This window comes from Alligator sinensis, unplaced genomic scaffold, assembly GCF_000455745.1.
Source record: "Alligator sinensis unplaced genomic scaffold, ASM45574v1 scaffold1076_1, whole genome shotgun sequence".
NCBI lineage: Eukaryota > Metazoa > Chordata > Crocodylia > Alligatoridae > Alligator > Alligator sinensis.
Window position 1 is genome coordinate 436,763 of NW_005842909.1, and position 21,227 is coordinate 457,989.

General features: G+C 43.1%; 1 protein-coding gene across 3 annotated transcripts in view; it reads right to left on the reverse strand.

The window, feature by feature from the left end:
• The window catches only part of KITLG (KIT ligand), a 95,269-nt gene extending 84,574 nt beyond the window's left edge, over positions 1–10,695 (reverse strand). For all 3 annotated transcript variants that reach the window (XM_025192289.1, XM_025192288.1, XM_006036046.2), the window contains exon 1: positions 10,548–10,695. In XM_025192289.1, the coding sequence (XP_025048074.1) occupies positions 10,548–10,562 (15 nt within the window). In that variant the 5' untranslated portion in view covers positions 10,563–10,695. The remainder of the gene's footprint in view (positions 1–10,547) is intronic.
• Positions 10,696–21,227: the final 10,532 nt, after the last annotated feature.

A 21,227-nucleotide genomic window follows, 5' to 3' on the forward strand; every position in this document is an offset into this window, starting at 1 on the left:
AGTGTTGTGCCAAGTAGTGTTATACAAGCTTTCTAAATTAAGTTGGCTGCCTATTGTTCACATTCCTACATATGACTCGAAGTGCATTAAAAAAAAATTGTTCACATAACTCAGCTCAAACAAGAGTTGACATCCAGATCTTAAGAGTTGAAAAGCTGGAAGCATAATGTTGCATTTAATAATAGCATAGCCAAATGCATGACAAAATCCTGGGTTTACATTTTAGTTAGTGAATGGGGGCTGGAATTTAAGGCATATATGCAACAAAACAATAACAAATTTAAAGTAAAATTTCAGCCTTCTGAATTTTCAAGCACCTCTTTTCACTTATGCATTTACTTTGAATGTATGCGGTACATTATTAATTTAAACATACCAAATCTGATTCATCACTGCATAACTACAGTCCATTACCACGGTTATACTGTAAAAGTCAGTGTTAGTTTCTTTGACATCTTATTCCCATTTATTCATATTTCATAAAGAAATATGAAGTCTGTACTTTGTACAGGGAAGTTTAGTAGATAAGTACAAAGAATGAACAAATATACATCTAACGCGCCAAAATTTCCAGGCTCATAGCACTGTGATACTATATTTTGAAACACTTGTCTGATACATCAATGGGCTATTCCTATTTGACACCAAGAGTTTCAGTGCATGTTGTTTATATAAGTTCACCCTGTTAATACAGAAGCTACTGTTATATGTGTTGGAACACACTAAATAATACTACAATGTCTGCAGGGTTAATTCTGTGTTTGAAAAGGGGGATAAACTGTAAAGACAACTACCAGTTTTATGGCTTGACTAAAACAAAAATATTTGAAATTATAATAAAGTATATGACCTAACTAATTAAAGGTCAAGTGTCAGTAAATAAACCCAAGCACATAGTCAGAAAAAATAGCTGTATGTCATCCTGCAAGTATGTGGAAAACATGTATTGCTCTGCCATTAACAAAGTAATATTACTGGCAGGAAAGAAATAAACATTGTGTTTGTTTAAAAGGATGACATAAAGATAATTTTTGGATCTAATATTTACAGTTCAGGTATCATCCTAAAACTTCTTTTTTAAATAACTGAAGAACATTTGATCTGAATTTCTCAATCTCAAAAAGTTCAATTAACAGTTTACTTTGAGACTGAATTCCTGTCTTCTTCATGAAAAATAGTGATACTGAAGGTAAATTCCCAGAGGCAACTGGTTATTTAAGATTATGCTCAGTACACCAAAGTTAGGTTACGAATTTCTACTATGCTAAAATAATACAAATATTCCTTTTGACCTATGTCTTTAATGGTGCAGAATGGAAAACATTCACTTCTCAGATATCAGATTGTTTTCAGTACACAATAAACCAGAACAAAGTTTGTGCACCTGGATTTATTTAATCTGGGTCTGAGTGTTTCCACAGAAAAGCTTTACCTGCATTCCTCTGGGTGCTGACGGAAGTAACATTCTGTTGTCCAACTGGCCCCCTGGCGCAACAGCTCTCTATAGCCGCAACCTTATAGAAGGGCATGGCTGTAGAGTCTTAAAAGGGCCCAATCCTGCAGCAATCTGAACCCTCATTCAGCTTCTACCTCTGTTTTCAGAATGGGAAGGGGAGTGAATGGAGCTCATTCTGAGGGTTGCCCACCCCCCAGAACAAGCTCCCTCTGCTCCCTTCCCTCCCTCCCATTCTGGGGCTGGCGGGGTGGGGCTGGGGGAGAGCAGCTGCAACTCGATCCCCCCAACCCCTGGGACCAACAGTAAACATCTGTTGAGTCCTGAGGATTGCTGGAACTTGTGGCGCTTCCTGTGAAACCCCATGAGTTACAGTAGGGAGCTACACTTCTGTCTTCACGCTTTGGCTTCACTGTTTCTGCCTTCATCCATTTACATTTGAAGGCACAACTCTTTAGGCTTAGATGTCTGGGATTCTTTTCCAGTTAAGTGCATGAAAAATTCTCTCCCCCATAGTAAGAATTGTGGGAAAGTGATGTAAGAATCTCATATGAATGATTTTGTCTCCATAAAATAGGCATGTTCTAGTGAAGTGAAGCTTGTGCTTCCAGGTAAGTACATAGTAGCCCAGGCTAAGTTCAGAGGGTTTTTTTTCTGTGGATTCTGGACAAAGGAAATGGCCTAAAACCCAGGTAAGAACTGAAGTTAAATATATTTGAAGTCCTTATTTGAAGCAAAAGAATGAAGAAGTGGGAAGTAGCAGAGTAGCTGAATAGGACTTACCTATTCACCTTTTCATACCTTGTCTTCACTGCAACGGTTTGGCCAAGTTACTATACTCAAGCTAGCTTAGCTCTAGTGAAAATGGCCATATTGTGAACAACACAAGTTAAAACTGCAGATTGATGGGATTTTGATTAATAAACAGCTAGTGAGCCGTCCTAACTCTAATATATCACCTATAAACTTATCCCCACTGTATTACTAACTTGAGTGTCAGCAGCACTTAAGCTTCAACCAATATGACCAACAAGCCATCTAGCTCAAGCTTAAAGGGCCACACAAATTCAAGCTGATAGTTTGTGTGAATAAGGTTTGGGTTAACAGCCAAGTTATACCTTGAGCTACTTGAATTGGAACACGAATCTTAGTCCTCCATATACCAGCTGTGTGACCTAACTTTTAAATTAATTCTCTTGGGTCCAATGAACAATGAATTATTTATACCAAGTGGAATAATGACTAAGGGTGTGGACATACACAACAACCAAAGCATTCCAAAACATCACTGACTGGGAACCAGTTTACAGTTATGTGATGTGTTGTGGCTCTGACACCAGGGGGTGGCAGTGAGCACTCAGCCCAGCAAGCCTGGCATGGAAGGGGAGCAGGGGGTTTACCATGCTTTGGAAGTCTTAGGGGTGGGTGCCCTGTGGTTGAAAGCATTGTCAATTTTCTGTTATTTTCTAAACATGAGTTCAATAAACCTCAATAGCCTGCAAGTGACAGGAGTCTGCACTATGCTTGCCTGATTTGGGGTGGGGAGGGAAAGAAAAGCAATGCAAGGGAAATCATTGATAAGAAATGTTAACAAAAATAAAAAAGGGGGTAGAGTTCTGGCTACATACCAGAGTTGCCAGTTATAACAGTTTGGGTGGGGGGAGGGAAGGCAACACAGCGGGGGAATGTCTGGAGGACTGACCATGCTCATGTCACTTGGATGTCCACATAACATTTCACACTGAACTAGTTCAAAATATTACTTGATTTTCTAGATACACTTTTGAACCATTTCAAGAAGATTTAAACCAGCTTTACAGAGGTGTATGTCTGTCTACTTCAAGGTTAAACCACATTTAAGATATTGTGTTATGTATATCCATACCCTACGACTCATCCTACAGCAGCAAATACCTGATAGTTAGAGCACTCTCCAGAGACATGGAAGACTAAGGTTCAGGTCCCTCCCCGAGACCAGGGATTTGAAACCCGAGTCTTCCACATTTTAAATGAGTGCTTAGACCAGAGCTTTCCAAACTTTTCATGTTGGTGACACACTTTTTAGACATGCATCATTTCATGACACAGTAATTCAGTTCTGGGGGAGGGGCCAAGGGAAGCAGACGCGAGTAAGGGAGCTCCGCGGTGCCCTTCCGCAAAATTTTCTGCATTTCGCGCGACACACCTACACACTGCCGCCGACACACTAATGTGTCACGGCACACAGTTTGGAAAGCTCTGGCTTAGACACACATGCGCACACACCCAGGTGCGCTTAAAGAACACACTCGTTCGCAGGATTGGGCCCTGCTGATTTGATAGGCAGGCTAATGTTAATCTTGAGAATCCAGATTCACTACATAGCTCTGAGACTTTGACTAATGTTAGAACTCAGAATCATTTGTTACTTAGGGAGGTGATACCAGACTTGAGAGGCCCACTAATGGACAATGCACCTATAGGGCTTAGATGGCATCTAAGTGATGGTTTTAAGCATGTCAGTATCATCTACATGGTGGTTCTGAAGACAAAAGATGTATATAGACTCCTAAGCATCTTTTCAGGTATAGACGCAAGTGCCTAGATCACTTTTGATTTAACTGCCTAGAAAATTCAGGGACAGGTTTTAAAATTATATTTAGGTGATTAAATCTAATTAAAAAGAAATCAATGGGACTAGGCACCTATATACCTTTAAAATCTACAAACCTTCTCTGTTTCTTCATTCCTACTTTTCATATTGTGTAGATAAATCCAATAAAAGATCCTAAAGCACCCATGTACTGCTGCATGGGGGCGCCATATGTACCTTAGATAGATAAGAGGCAAGGTAGAAATGAACCTTATAGACTAAATCAATCACAGATGCATAGGCTTTTGTGAGTTAGAGCTCTATTCATGAGATGATAGATAGATAGATAGATAGATAGATAGATAGATAGATAGTAGGGGTGTGCAAAATGGGCCATATTCGATTCGGATTCGGCCCAAATCAGGGGCAATGATTTGATTTGTTGATTGGGATCACTGTCCTGATTTGATTCAGCCAAAACCAAATCTGAAGATTCAATGCTGATTCAGAGAATCAGCGATTCGGACATAGCTTTAAAAAAAAATTTCTACATACCTTGAGGTACCAGGCGCAGCTTATGAACACTGCGATAGTGGGGAGGATGGAGCATCCCACAGGAGAGCAGGGGTCCCCCCGCATGCTCGATAGTGAATCCAGAAGTGGACTGGAAGTACTTCCGGGTCTGCCAGGGGGTCCAATTCAATTCGGAGAGATTAAAGGGTCTCCTGATTCAATTTGGATTTGGAGATTTGGCTGCTGAATCAAGCCGAATCTCCGCCAAATCGAATCAGAGACCGAAGCTTCACACACCCCTAATAAGTAGACACATAGAGAGGCAGAGGTACGCATTCACTGGGTTATAATATCCTTTAAAATATCCTTTAATTTTGAAGAATAGTTTGGGGGAAATGTGCTCCTGGACCTTACTACAGCCTAGACTTGGCTGGATGCAGAATGATTTGGGAACACGTTCTATTTTTGCCTGAACTTATGAATGAAATGTGCTTTGTTAGGGAGACTCAAGTATTTTAACTTTCTCCCCCTACAGTAGTTTTAGCAGTAATGATGGGGTCAGGAAGATAAACAAATAGCTGGTGTGCACTGATCCCAAGAGATTGAACCTGAGAGCAGACTCCATAAGCAAACAACCATTCATTCACCTTGTAAATTTTGTCACCTGTATCAACATGCCCCATAATGTCCATTAAACTATGTTACCAAATTGGACATTTGTTTCAGTGGAAATAATTCATTTATCATCCCTCAGTAAGAAATTCTAAAAGTCACAGTTTTAATTAACTAAACACCTTACCTAGATGTTTTTCTTGGGCAATTTTAATATACTGTATCTTCAATTTCCATTCCTAAACTAATATACTTCTGATAATTTTTACAGTTACAGTTTATAAAAATAGACCCTCACAGTACAATAACCTTATGCTTTATAGTAAATTTATTTACTACATCAGTGAACGGCACTTGGGGATTTGACCATATATGAAAACTTGAAAAATAAAGATTCATAAATGTAATTAAATAAAATATCCGAATTTAATTAATAAGCAGCCAACAAAAATAAGAATGTGACACCTTCCCCTCTTCCCAGTTTCCTTCTACCGGTACACCAAGGAAAAGTGGCAGGTCTGGAAAGTTAATTTAACTTATATGGGGGTTTGCATACCAAAGAGCGAGTTTAGAACAAAATACTTTCATTTTTATGTCAGCTCCAAAACTACTCAAACAGATTTGTATAGACATATTTTTTTTCAGGATCTGCTTCAAATAAATGGGTGCTGTGTATACTACATACTTAGCATTGCCCACTCTAAGCCAACCAGCACATCTGGCCAACTCTAACTTTTGCATAGCCTGGTGACTACGCAAACCAGTGCAACTTTAAACCATTGATCGGAGAATATCTAGACAACCCTACTGTTTTACCTCCAAAAAGGGCTTTTTGTTTGTTTGTTTTTTTACACACTTCAGGAGGTTCAAAATGTAATATTTCAAACTAAGCAAATTAATCTTCTAGAGGCAAACACAAAAGCAGAGTTGTGGAGTGACCTATTTTATTAACTGGTTATGGCATGGCATCCTGGCTTCTACAGCTTCTGTCTCCTAAGCAGGGCTTATAGAAATCTGTGCCTACGCAGTGCTTATAGAATTCTTGTTGTGAAACCCTATACAATTTACATTAGTGATTTTCAGCAAGGGTGATGGGGCACCCTGGGGTGTTGCTAGATCTTTTGAAGGGTGTGGGGAGTGAGGAGATAAGTGAAGCATAAGGAGATAAGCAGATAAACTAAACAAATAAGCCCAGGTTCAGGCCTGTCCCTGCCTGGACAGTCCCCCATTCTCACTCCCAGGCCTCTCTGCAAGGCAGCAAAGTGCTGTTATGTATAAATTTAAATTTTTGAAATTGGGTACCACAGTTGCCTGGGGGTGCCTCAAATCAACAAAGTCTAAGAACTACTGGTCTACACGATCCATCTCAAACTGTCCCCTGAACACCTGTCAGAGAAGGAGAAAATTGAGCTAGAATTTAATTTTCATTGGCTGGTACTTCCATCAAGACAGTGCCTGCATATGCTCAGCATACATAATTTTGCAACAGATCTATATTTTACTCTTTATTTTAACCTTCTGCTATGCAAGACAAATACATAGATCGTCATTCTCCTTGAATATGATCTCAATTGACTTCCTTCATACATAGTTTGTAATTTCCAAACAGGCTCCCTTCCTGTCCAGAGGCAAGAATGAAGGATTCCCTCTACACAAGCCCAAAAGGTCATGTAACCAGCAATAAATACATCCATTCAACAGTGAATAAAAGCCATGTTCTGCCCCTCAACCCTTTTCCAGAACTAATATTTCTAAGAAGCCATATGTCTAGCCTGGTATGTCAGGTCTCTTTTCTAAAACAGTTAGCAATTACAAGAGCTGCTGGTTGATGCTACTCTCACTATTGTTTCTAGGTAGTTCTGCATGCAACTCCCTTAGCAGTATTTTTTCTGAATGAACCATGCAATACTTGTTAGACTGCCATTTAATCAAAGAAAGAATGAGGAAATTAGAAACACAGTAAATATTTTGTGCCTTACAGCATCATCAATTATCTTATTTCCCTCAAATTTCAAAGATTTCTTTGATATCAGTGATTTTTTTGCTTATTAGTACAAACTCACTTCAAGTAATAATGTTTAATTACTAAATGCATAATCTTGCATTCATGTAATCCTTCAGTGAGATTACTTAATTGGGATTGTTCCTACGAGTAAAAAATTTGTAGGACTAGACCCTAAATGTTTAATCATATTATTATTGAGAATATGAATGTTTAATCATACCATTAATAATCAAGGAAACTGCTGTTCTATTTTTACATAAGTAGAAGTTATAGTTATGTTTCAATAGGGAATTACATTTTTATTTAATTGTACATGTTTTGAAGGAATTTCAGGATTTAAATTATCAAAATGCTTCTTTGGCTTATTACATATATTTAAAAAAAAATCCTATTTTTCCTCCACTGTGCTTCAGCACTTCACTTGCAGATGTGTATGATCATTTCATCAATCATTTAGCTGCAACAACTAAACACAATGCCTTGTAGAACATTATCCTAAACAACAGAAACTTGGATTCTTTCATTTTAAGTATAGTTTTTTAAGGCCGTTTGATCTTGATCAGTTTAATTTATTCCGCTAAGGGAGCACCTTTCAAACTTTTTGGAATTTTATCTGCTTCTTAAAGATCTAGTGGGCAGCTTCCTTCCTAGATTGCCAATTCCATTCCTTTTCTTTGCAACAAACATAATCCACAGTTACATGGAAAGGAATAATAAAGCAATATCAAAATACTAATTTCTACTTTGGTTACACCCCCTCTCTTTTAATTGTGTTAGTTGCTTTCTTCTCCTGCATGTAACACTTCATGTTTCTTATGAAAAGTACTTTGTTTAGTTTCTCATACTCCAATTTCTTCAGAATGATTAATTGTTTGTTTTTGGCTTCTTGTGTGCTTGCTATCCCTTCATCTTAGATCACAAGTGTTAGAAGGAATATGCAGCAACTTTGAAGGAGGCTTAATGATTCTTGTATGTTTTTTTTTTTTAAAGATTATATAGCTGAGAAAAAGGCTCTAGAAACCTAAACCTGTATAACTACCTCCAACAAGCAGGAAGCGTAACTGCTTGAAGGCTGACAGATGCTTTACTGCTGTGATAGAAACAGTTGGATAGACCATGTTTTTTAGAACCCCTGAGTTAAGCCATATGGTGCAGAATGCCAGACTGCTTGGCTTTCGGGTATAATTGGTGGAACCACTATGCTTGCTTTGCCCTGCATTTATGAATTGGGGTGTGGGGGGGATCTTCATAAGTGATAACTGATATTTTTTGTAAGTTAAACATGTCCTTGGACAAGGATCACAAATCACCTTACTTGGTAACTTTTAACCATTCCTATTCCCCATACATGCATCCAAGAGTAAACTGGAATAGGTTACAATTAGTGTTTTGCTGTTAGCAATTCCATTGTAAATAAAGGTATACACTTTTAAAGTTTCTACCCTTACGTTGCAAAGAAACACTTCCAAATAATCATCTGTACTGAGTATGTAAGTGCTGGAACAATAGCTAAGGGGTGAAAGCCAACCCGATGATCTCAAGTGTTAGTTATAGCAATGTTAGCTGATCATTTTATTGTAGATATTCATTTTATATGAGTTTTCATTTTGATAAGATGTTGCTATAATTACAGACCACTGAGTTCTACAGCTGCTACACAAGTGTTCTCTATGCAATACATTTCCCCAGGTTTTGTCCAATCCAGGTCTAAATGCCCCATGAGACAAGGGTTTCCTATTCCCTCCTTTTGAGAGACCGCTTAGTCCGCTTGGTAGACTATTTTGACTGCTTAGTAGAACAGTTAGGCACATTTCTGGTTATTTTTCCTTTTATTTTTTCTGTCTTTAATATTAGTTTATTGTACTAATCCTAGCTATACACCAAAACCTTAAGCTATATACCTTAAGTGAGCTACCAGGACCAAGGTAGGAAGCATTCAGATAAGAAGAAACAGGTAGCAGCACATCCAGAACAAAAGCAGCCCCTAGCTGTACTGGGGCTGCTGTTACACTATTAGTATTTCTTTCCCTTTTTCTACTAGTTTAGAGGTATTGAGCACTTTTGATTCTTACTGAAGGCAGTGGGACTTTTACAAGCACTTGCTATCTTGCAGTCTCAGACATTACCCTTGACAGAGCTTTCGGGGCTTGTAAAATTATTTCCCTGCTCCTTTCTCACCAACTATGCTCCCCCTCCCCCTTTTGAAAATATACACAGTGCAGTGATTGTAATCTCATGCACAACCTAATGGCACAAAGTCCCACATCTGTACAGAGCAATCCTTTATTACTAGGGTGAGGAAGGGCAAGGGGAAGAATGCCAAACAGCTATGGAAAATGTATACGGAGTCCTGTATGGTACAAGCTGCTTGAATGAAGCTAATCAGAATAGCACTGAGCTATATGTCTGTCTCTTTAGTTGGCGTTTTAGGTCCACTGTGTTTAGCACATACCTATCTAATGAGGGCATGGCTGGCAACATATGTAACTTATTTATTAAGGTTAGGTTCTTAGCGGAAATCGTCAGCGATCAGAGCCTCATCCCAACCCATTTACTGGAACTTTTCTCCCAATTGCATTGTGCAGAGGGCGAGAAGGGAATTCTTCAAGCCATCCCTCATCTCAGCCCGAGTAGCGACACGAGTAGGGAGCCTCGCAACAGCTCTGTCCCGTGCGAGGCTCCCAGGACCTGCCAAGCCCTGGTGCCGCTATCGCCTCGCCCCGGGGAAAGCACTAACCGAGCTCCCAACCGCAGCTGCCGACTTGCCGAGCCCCGCGGGGCGGAGGCGCCGCTTCGGTCCCACCCACCTCCTCGCGCTGGAAAGCCAAGGGCCTCCGCCAGGCCGCCCCGGTTATGCCCCAGCGCCTGAAACGCATCGCACCTACGGGCCAGGCGGGAGGGGCTGCCCGAGCCCGGCACCCGGCGCGGCGCGGCGCGGCGAGGTTGGGGGTGCAAGGGTCCAGGCAGGGAATAGAGTCGTCCCGGCGTGTGTGTGTGTGTGTGTGTACCTGTCAACCTGTGTGTGCGCGTGTGTGCACCTATGTGCACGTGTACCTGTCAGCCTGTGTGCGCCTGTGTGTGCGTGCATGCCAGTGTGCGTCTGTCAGCCTGTGCGCGCCTGTGTGTGTGCACCTATGTGTGTATGTACAGTGTGTGTGTGTACCTGTCAGCTGTGTGCGCCTGTCAAGCTATGTGCGTGTGTGCACTTATGTGCGTGTGCCTGTCTGCGTGTACCTGTGTCGTGCATGACTGTGTGCGGCTATGTGTGTACCTGTGCCCGTCTGTGCGTGTGTCTATGTGCATGTGTATGCGGCCGTGTGCGCCCGGGGGAGCCGCCACCGGCCCCAGCCGCCCCAGCCCTGGGAGGGCACGTGCGCCCGGCCCCCACTCACTTGTGTCCTCTTCATAAGGAAAGGCAGCGCTGCAGTCCAGCCCAGCTCGCCGTGTGCTAACTCCAGTCAGCGGAACCGTGGCTCGGGCATGTTGCAGCAGCGGATAGTCCACGCATCAGCGGTGCCCGGAGCCCGCCGCGGCTGCAGCCCCTGCAAGACCCGCCCTTCCCCGCCCTCCCGCGGGACCGGGGGCGGGGGGAAGCGCGTGGCTGCGACGCCCCTTCGGGACGGGAACCCGCGGGGCCGGGGCTCCGCGGCCTGTCCTGCCCGCCCTAGTCCCGAGCGCCGCCGGGGCTGGGCTGGACCACGCTCGTGCCCGGCCCCAGGCGGCCCCTTCCCCCGGTGCCCAGGACCGAATTGGTAACAAGTTTTCAGAAAGTTTCGAGCATCCCAAAGCTTGAGGAGCGGGCTGAGGGCGGGCGGCGAGAGAGCCGGGCTGCCCCCCCGCGAGGAGCCCCATGCCCGTCCCCACCTGGCAACGCCCTGCTTGCTGTCTCCCGGCTCTTCGTGACCTGCTTAAGAAGAAGCCAGGCAGCGAGCCAGTTAATAATAAGAAAAGCCGAGCGCCCTTTCCTCCGCCCACCTCTCGTGGCAGAAAAAGTCATGAAGACAGCGATACTCAAGGCGCCCTGAGGTGCCTTGAACTTCTTTCAGGAGTGCCACACACAGGCAGCAGTGTTGGGCTGGGTGGCAACAGAAGCCCAGAGGTTTCCAGCAGAAATCTTGAAGGGTTAAAACCCACCCAACCTGTTGTGGTTTCTCCCCCTCCCCCCACCACCCCTGAGGTCTTTGCAACAAAAGAAGCGCTCTGCTATTTTTTTTTCCACTCCTGAAAACGTAGAGCTGACATTTTCCGAGGACTGCCTGGAGTCCAAAAAGGCTGTGCAGCGCTGAATTAAGCAGGCCCATCTCTAGGGGAGCCTGCAGGTAGGTCCAGAATACACTTTCAAAGTCCTGAATGCGCATTTGCTACTGAGCATTCAGTTTATTACCGCTGCGTGGGGACAGAAGTGCAGCTCCCAGCTAGGGCCGTCCCTAGTGGGGGGAGTGAAACAGGGCACGGGGCAACCGCTCTGGGCCCCACGCTTTGGGGGCCCCACAGAGCTCGGTGGAGCGGCTGTGGCAACTCCGCACCACCACCAGCTTCGCATCTAGCCACTCACTACCCCCCCATCCCACCACCAACGGGGTCCAGGGCACGTGGGTTTGGAGTGAGGGCGGGATGGGCTGATTTGCCCTGGGCCCTGCACCTTGCTCGGGTCAGCTATGCTCCCAGCTGTAACTCAGAACAATTTTTGCCAAGTGTTCAGAGTTACAGGGTTACCCCCGGACCAGACAGAAGTTCACTGCTGGCTCCAGGGCGGAGGGGAGCCTGCAGCCAGGTTCCCGTAGCAGTGGCCAGGGCTCTTTGCCAGTGCTTGTTGTTTTCAGAATGGGAGGGGAGGAAAGGCAGTAGGTGAAGCTCATTCTTGGGGTGCCCCAGCTGGTGCAGAAGGGTGGGGTAAGTGAACTGGAGCCCCACAACTTGGGGGAACTACAATAAACCTGCCCCAACTTCAGGGAGGGGCTGATAAACCCACAGGCTGAACTGTCTCTGCTCACTTTCCCCTTTCCCGTTCTGAAACAGAGACAGGCAGGGAGCTCCACAGAAACACCTTACAAAAGACACTATGTTTTGTAACATGTTTATCTGATACCTCATGCAATGAGGAGGTCAGATTTTCACCTTATCCGCCATTTTTAAAGCTGTTTGCAGCTGTGCACTTGTGTTCGGTCATGTCTATAAACTGCTTTTTATGGCCAGATTAGGCAAAAATTGTCACTCACTTCTGTCTGCACTGCCTAATATGGAGTACTACATAAAGGCACACTAGGCTGCCCTAATATTCAGTAGCAAAAACCGATGCCTATTTAGAGATGCTAAATGCCCAGTAGACTAATTCTACTGCATATTAGCACTATTTTTGATGTGATGCTTTAATACACAGTAGAATAGGTTACTGCACATTAAAGCGCACATGTACACACACCCAAAATGCATAGGATTTTAAAATGATGGGATCAGTTCTGGCATGCTAGCTGACTCTATTGATTCTTGCCATATGTCTGTCATGCTGGGCACTCCATCCCATAATTTCCATCTGAAATGATGGGTCCTAGAGTTTGAGCATTAGAAGGGAGGTAGAATTTATGGGATAAACATTTCCTGAGATGTGTTTTAATGATGGCCATAGATCACATTAGCATCAACTGAAGAGAAAGAAAACTAGCTGATAACCAGGGATCTTGGTTTTCTCTGATTTAAAAAGAATCCCCGATTTTCAGTTAAAAAAGTAACCCCTCCACATTTTCCCATGATTTAAATGAAACACTGTTATATGAAAAAATGTGGATTTGGTGTTACTTTTTTAAACCAAAAATTGGGGATTTTTTTTTTAATCAGAGAAAATCAGGATCCCTGCTGATAACCTACTGAAGTCAAGTTATTCTCCAAGGGAGATCAGAAGTGCCACTAGAGGAAGTAACAGATCAGTTCATTGTAGACGTTTCTCTAGTATTAACCTAGAATTCACTTCAAGACTTCAGAAAGCACAGTATTGTTTCAAGAGAAGGACATGTCTGTTATGGCATTGAATTGGAATATAAGCAATTTGGGATCTATTCCCAGATTTGCCTCTTTTTTTGTTGGGGCGGGGGGGGGGAGGGGGTTGGTATTTTCGGTAAGTCATCTAATTAGAGACTGGGCTTCAGTTCCCAATCCATGAAATTGGAACTTTACTACCACTCTGCTTCAGAGTAGTGAATGGAGGACAAATTCATTACATGCTTTAGTTTGTCAGATACTAGTGTGATGAGTACCACAGAGTTGTTATTTGCCTCATTCTTCTGCCTGTGGGGCTCCGTTGTGCTAAGCACACGCATAGTAACAGTCTCTGCCTCAAAGAGTTTATAATCTAAACAGACAAGATAAAGTGTAGGAGAGAGGAAGCCTATAAATAAAATATCAATGCCTATGCTTGATGAAAGAAAGTGTCTCCTAGATCACTTAGAGGTGATCAGTCAGTGTTGCATCTACAGCTTACACATTTGACAAATACTGTGGGCCAGGAAATGAAAATGTTATGGCAGATTTCCTCTTGAAAACATATGGCAGGTTTAGCCTCCTAGAAGGAAGCAGTGGAAAATATGGAAGAACAATCTGTCAAAGTAGCAACTCACCTTATAGAAAATTACATTTGTCTGCATACTGAACTGCATCATTGCACTCCATCTTGGAATAGTATGGGGCAGTGGGGGAAAGAATTTAGGTTTTCTTTTACAGCAATAATTAATGTAGACTTATGCAGCATGTCCTGAATGGTTTCTGTGAGCCTATATGAGCAGCTCTCTTTCTCCAAAGGTTTTATTTTCTCGTTATACCTTCAACAAAGCTGGGAAGATGTGACAGTTTTAACGTTGGTTGATTGGGTTTCAGGAACCATGGCAGGACAAGGGAAATTTGGTCCCCTAAAGCAGGAGTGTTAAATTAATTTGGCCCCATGGGCAGGATGGGTCTGGGGTATATGCTGCATGTGGTGCTCATGCTAGATTGGCCCTGTCCACTGGATCCAGCATGCAGGGCTAGTCCAAGGGCCTGATACAGACTGGCCCTGGATCCAGCATTCAGGGTCAGTCCAGTGTGGGTGCCAGATGCAGTTCATGCCCTGGACTAGACCTGCCTGCTGCATGCAGTGCTCATGTTAGCTCCAGTCCCCATGCTGGGTGCACCATACACCGAACTGGCTCTACATACTGCACATAGGCATCTACTTTGTTTTTTGCCGGTGGGTGCTTCTTTTTTTTTTTTGCCTTCCCACACTGAGCACTGCACATGTCCAGAAGAGGCAACATGTTACTTCAACCCAGCTGACCTGATGTGGCTCATGGGTGCTGAGCACCTGCTAATTTTTTTTGGAGCACCCATGGAGTCATTGCCTATGAGTGGGGTGGTGATCTAAGTAGTTGGAGGAGCAATCTGGGCAGCAGGGGGGAACAACAGTCTACTACCCCTTTTTCTCCCCTACTGCCAGTGCCCAATTCCCTTTGATATATACTGCAGCTAGAGGGCCAGTGAGCTGGGCAGACATGAAGCAAACTTGTAAGCTCCTACTCACGTCTATGCTCTCCAGCTCTGTAGTGGCAGGTCAGGGTTGCACATGCTAACTTTAACACTGGCCAAATGTCCAAAAGTTAGTATGTGAGAATTGTACAGTGTAACTACGTCCTAACACTATAACTGAAAGTCATGGATGTAGCTACTACATCTGAAATAATAGCTGGCTTTTGGATGACAGGCTTCCAAACTGTTTAGGGGCCACTAATGGTACTCATGGGTGCCTAGTATTTCTGCAGAAGACACAAGTGAATATCTCATCCACAAAGGATAATATAGCAGGATTTGATTGACTGCAGGGGCAGGTTCATAAACATCAATGTGGGACTGGTGAAGAACAAAGGTGTCAAGTACATGGGGGGCCAAGGATCCTGGCTCCCCTTGGGAAGAGGGCTATCACCTGGAATGAATACAACTTTCCATGTGTCCATCTTCTTAGGCCCCACTATCCCCCACCTCCCAGCAAAAATAAGTCAGAGCCTATGGCCTCAGAGCTGTGGTGGCAGTGGGGGTTATTCTCCTTCCCTACTTGCTCTCAGGTTCCCTTCAACCCATGCAAGACTTATGCAAAGTTTCTGTTATGTATTAACTTAGGCAAAGTTTTCTGTCGTTTCTGGATTAAAAATTGTAATGGCTGTACTCAATAAATACTTTCTTCAGAGAACAAACTATTCATGTCCAAGCCATGACTTTAGTGCTACCACCTAAATTCTAATATTAAGTTTAGGTAAGAATTCAGCTAGACTGAATGGTGACAGCGATAGTGCTGTGGGCAAATACTACTAGTAAAAGTTAAATAGATTCATAGTATTAGTATACATAATTCTTAGAATAGTGATCAGACTAATTCAATAGCTCTGGGGATGCTATGATGACTCTCTAAACGGTGTGCATTGTGGAAACCAGCTGAGAGATGAGAAGAGGAAATTAGATCATAGATGCAAGGAATGGGAGCAGAGCCAGGTGCCTGCAAAAGCAACCAAACTGCTTATATAACTGTCATGGAAGGAATTTGGATAAAGTTTTGTAACTGTGATGCCCATTTGGATTTGAAGGAAGAGGGAAACCAAATAAAAAAAAGACAGAGTATTAGGCTATGTCTTCACAATAAGAAGAGTGTGTGCAGTTTGTTTGTTTTTTTTAAATGGTGGAATAACCATTGTGCATTAGTTATTTTGCCCTAAAATCCTAATGGAGATGAAGAACTGTGATTTTTACCTTGAAACCTACGCTGTACTTGAGTCCATGGATTACCTTGCCTAATTTACTTTGTGGCAAAACTATAGAGCCTTGTCTCCACTGCAAATTAGGGCAGGTTAGCACATTAATTAACTTGCTTCAAAAACCTAACCTTTCTTGCAATGGAGATGTAGCCCAAGTCTCTGGTTTACAGTAAAAGAGTTAGTGCTCATTAGTCATCCTGTGGTAATAACACAGATTGCTGGCAGTTAGGACATGGCTAAAACAGGAGGTTGCACAAACTTCTAATAGAACCTGGGCACTGTAAAAGTAATTTCTAACTGCTTAAAAATAAATGACCACATTCTGGCCCACATGAAAACTCCTTTACACTGTTCTTGGGGACATAAAATAATCCTAAGTGGGCCTCCATTGGATTTCAGTAGCAGGATAGAAATCTCAGCTGGACTAGAATGGGTGGTGCATGGGAGATGTTTGGAGTGAAGTGGCACAGCCAGAGCTCACTGCTCTCTGACAGTTCCCAGCTGGCTTCCTAGTCCCTGGAGGAAGTTACAAGTCAGTAGGAATTAGAGCAGCTGAGTAATGAGAACGTGTTGATGTACAGTAGTTAACAATTATATTTGCTCTTTCCTCTGACTTCTTCAAATCTATGAAGAGAGGGGTTCTAATTCAGCTGGGGATGGGGTTGAAGGTGAAAGCAAAAGAAACCAATATAGAAGCTTCTTGAGACATACTTGCCAAATGCTTCTTTCTTCCTTAGTATACCCTGGACACTGAAAAACTTCAGAACTGCACAACTGTAAAAAAGAAATAAATAAAAGTATTCAAAATTGCATGGAATCTAGTGCCAGCCACATCTAGCACAAGACCTTGTTTAGTTCGGGGCGGAGGATCAAATGACAAAGTTTTGGATTCCAAACAAATTTTGTGTCATTCCCAGACATCAGAGAATCAGAGAGCCAGAGGCTGTAAGATCCCTTGATTGTCTCTTTTGGAATCAGTGAGGCTGTGAGTTACAGTTACTGTACTGTGCCTGATTTATTGCAGATAGGTGGATGATTTAAGACTCAGAGTGAAATGTTAAGAGGAGCAAACAACCTAAAAGTCACAACTACCACATCCTCATGAAGTAAGAACTGCAAATGGGTCAGGATGGATGAGATCAGATAAGGTTTTTTGGAAACAAAGTACTTCTCCAGACTTTATTAGCTTAATTAAACAGCAGGATTTCCTCTTTCAGTTCCCCACTTCCACCTCACGAAAAGAAAAAAAAAATTTAGATATGCTCTGTGCAGCCTGAGCACTTTGAACTCTACTGTGTGATTCCACTAAACATTACGCCCTGTGGTAAGTGGAACATGATTCATTTTTTAACTTTGTACACTTTCCCCATTAAATGATTTTTCAGCTGAGAAAAGGCAGAATAGAACATTGCGCTTCATAGAGTGCTGTGTTCATCAACTACAGAACAAGAGGTACAGTAAGGACAATAGCAGAGAAGGTATAAGATGACATTATTTCTTATTTTCCAGCACCTATGTACTAGCAGATATATTTTTCTACTTCTGAACAAAAGAAACAGAATATCACCTGGCAGGTTGCATGCTGAGGCAGGATCTCTACAAGCGAAGATATTGGAAGATGGAAGACAGTAAAATTACTGCAATATGCAGACTTAGGAAAGAAGAAAAAGAGCAGTTAATATGACCTATATGAAGTTTGTATATTCAGATAAACTCCACCAATGTTTGTTTTGTTCTTCTTGAAACTTTTACAGTGACATTCTGGCCCTGCTGAAGTCAATGGAAGCTTAACCATGAATTTCTACAGGGTCGGAATGTCACTGTTGCTCTTTAAGAATAAAAGTATTGGAAGTGTTTTTGGGTTGAGGTACAAATATACTGAAATAAATTAAATGAATGAAAATACCATCAATACATGAAAGGCAAAATATAACTTATTAAACAAAATATAAGAATTCAGAGACAAATAAAGTGAAGATAACTCTTAAACACAAGTTATAGAACACTTCTTCTCTCCTAAAGTAATCAAGATATTTCTCTGATGTCAGGGGTTCCCAAACTGTGGTACATGTACCCTTGGGGATATGCAAGATATCTCTGTGGGGTACACAGAAGAAATTGTGTAATGGCAGATTTTATTTTCATTATAATAATAATTGATATTTAAGGGATTAAAATATAAAACATATGCTGGAAGGGGTATGTGGGCAGCTGGTAAATCTGGAAGAGGCTACGCAATAAAAAAATTGGGGAACCTCTGTTTTACATGATAGGAAGGAAGAGAATGGTATTTCTACATGTCTGGGGGGTAGCTGGATACAATGCTGAAGGGGACAATGTTTAATCTAAATAGAGCTATAGAATTATGAAAAACTGGGTTCATCTACATGTTCAATTAATGCAAAGCAATAAACTCTGGAGCTATTTGAGTCAGAGTTAACTGTTCCCAGGAGCAGCATCTACACATGCACCTGGGACAGCAGCACTTTGAGCTGAGGCAGAGCAGCCCCAGGCTCCAGTTGGCAGCATCTAGTGGCAGAGTGGCTGGCTGAGTCACAAGGGTGCATAACCTGCACAGCTGTGTGTGTAGGCAGCAGGTAGCCCCATACTTATCACCCTTGTGCCCCAACCAGGCACTGTCACTGCTTACACATGCATTTCTTCACACTTAATTACTCTTCTGTAATATAGCACTGTGCCCAACATTACTATTTTACAGTGAAGTTAATTCATTTACTGTGTCTAATACTGGCACATGTGTAGACTGTGACACTTTACTGTGGAGCCAATTAGTCAACCCTGCAGTAAAGTGCAAGTGTAGATACACACACTGTGAACTACAAGGTTACACTAAGGTCCTACAAATGGTCCCTTTTAATGACTATCATTAATATGTCATCTGTTTTTGTCATTCAGACCTCTTAGAGATGCAATTCAAAACCAGCTCAAAAAGCATCTGAGAATATGTATATGCACATAGGTAGATCCAGCATGTGGAAAAAGGAGGTGAAGCAGTTGCCATTGGCATTGCCCTTTAGACCATGGCGGGTGGGGGTGGGGGTGAGGCACGGTTGGTAAGCACTGCTGCTGTGGCATGTATGCAGATGCAGGTTCTGGTTGCTGTGGCTGGGGGACAGGGTCCTCATTCCCACGGACCTCCAAATCAGCTCCTGGAATGCGCACCCCACTTGTGCCCCTAGAAGATACACTACCGTCCCCCAGCAGGAGTCCAAGCCCCTGCCTGCACCACAGCAGCAGTGCAGGAAGCTCAAGCTGTGTCAAGTAATGATGCTGCAGTGGGTCTCAGGTGGTTCATGAGACCACCTGAGACTCCCCACTCCCACCCTACTCTGCCCAAATAGCAAAAGTAGATCTCTATACCCAGTGCTGAGTTAGAGACAACCTAGGGGAGAGAGTCAGAGAAAGCCCTGGGGAGTCAAGCTAGCTCCCTCACAGCCACCCTGCCTTACTGTCCCAATGAGAAGCTGAGATCCTCCTCCCTACACAAGCAGCAAGAAACAAAGGGAAGTTTGACTATGCCATTGCAACCTCCTGAATCAGCCCCTGTCTTAGGGACATATATTTTCTGCCCTTAGAGGAAACTGAGTGGGCAGGACTTTCTATTCGGAATTTTTATGGGCCAATATTTTTGTGGAATTCCCCATAATGTATTAATTTTACATCTTCATGCAAGATAGATTTTTATGGAACATATTGTTGGGGCCGAGGAGCTGTGGCCAGCAGCCAGGGCACATGGGCCGGGGAAAGGGTTCGGCACAGCGAACTAGAATTAGGCATGGACGCGTAGAGGTTGATTAAAGATTATTTTACTTACACCGTAGGTGGTCGCGGTGCAGGCAGGAAAACTTTCTTGAGTTGCAGTTACAAAATGAAAACAAAACTCGAACAAGACCCGCAGAAAACTCGAGCCTCTTAAACACGAACAAGACCCGTAGAAAACTCGAGCCTCTTGAAACAACCCGGACAGAGCTCTGGATACACACACATGAAGTTTGCTAGGCTCCGTGGACCGACCAAAAGTGCGCAGGGAAGGGTACGTCGAGGGATCAGGCGGCGACGGGGAGAGGCTAGAGGTTGATCAGGCCCCTGTATCCTCCTTTAAGGCACACGCGGAGTTTGTTAGGCTCCACAGCGCGCTTGGGTTCTTCACGAGATGGATGTGAAGTTCTCCTCCTCCAACTTGGGCGGAAACTGCTTAAGCCTCTTATACGGCTAGCAAGCCAATCGCTAGCCGCCACGTGGGAATAATTTAGAAACAGCCAATAGTGGGAAACAAATTTACATACGGGTGGCGGGAACTCCTTTGCACCAGGGTTTTCTCTATGCAACTGAGAATTGCACCGTACAAAGAAAGCTCCATGTGGTGGGAAATAATTCTGCAGTGCCGAAGCACACACAAAATCATACCCTTTGGGTAATGACACATATAAGGACTTTAATAGCTTCTACTTCAGCTGTATTAGCAACCAAAAAAAGGAAAAAAAAGTAATGTTTCTCAGCCTCGAAATAATGGTCTCAGCAGATTTTCCCCAGTAGAAAAAAGAAAAGCTTAAATGTGTAGTAATCCAAAAACTGCACTGTGATGCTTAAAAACTGAGATTAATTATCTTAATTTTAAGATTGTATAATTTTACTTAATCCATGCTTTAATGATTTTAGATACTATTTCCAGCATGCATCACTTTTTTTACAATGTTACTCCTTGAGGGCTGGTATGAACCACAGAAGTAGAAATGGCCAGCATCAAGTTTTGAGCTCTGGGAAGCACTTCAGAGTTGTTAGAAGTGAAAAGCTGACATTTACAAAAGAATCATGACAGAAATTAACACCTGAGGTGTGTATCTACATGTGCTGTTAATTTGGAGCAATAAACTCTGGACATTTTGCACTGGAGTCAGCTGCTCCCAGATGCAACATCTACATGTGCGCTCAGGACCACAGCACTTTGAGCTGGGGCAGAGCAGCCTCAGGCTGGCAGGAGACCTGGGGGGTCAGCCCTGGGCTCCGGGTTGAGCATCAGGCAGCAAAGGGGCTGGCTGGGGCACAAGGGTGCTGAAGTGCAGGGCTAGGCAGCAAGCAGCCCCCGCAATTTAGCACCCTCGTGCCCCAGTTAGCCCTGGTCACTGTCTACATATGCAGTTCAGTGTAGTACTATCCAACAGTACTATTTTATGGCAGAGTTAATTAATTTACTGTGCCCTAATACCAGTACACACGTAAATGGTGACACTACTGCAGAGCTAATTAGTCTACTCTGCAGTAAAGTGTACAGGGTAGGTTTCT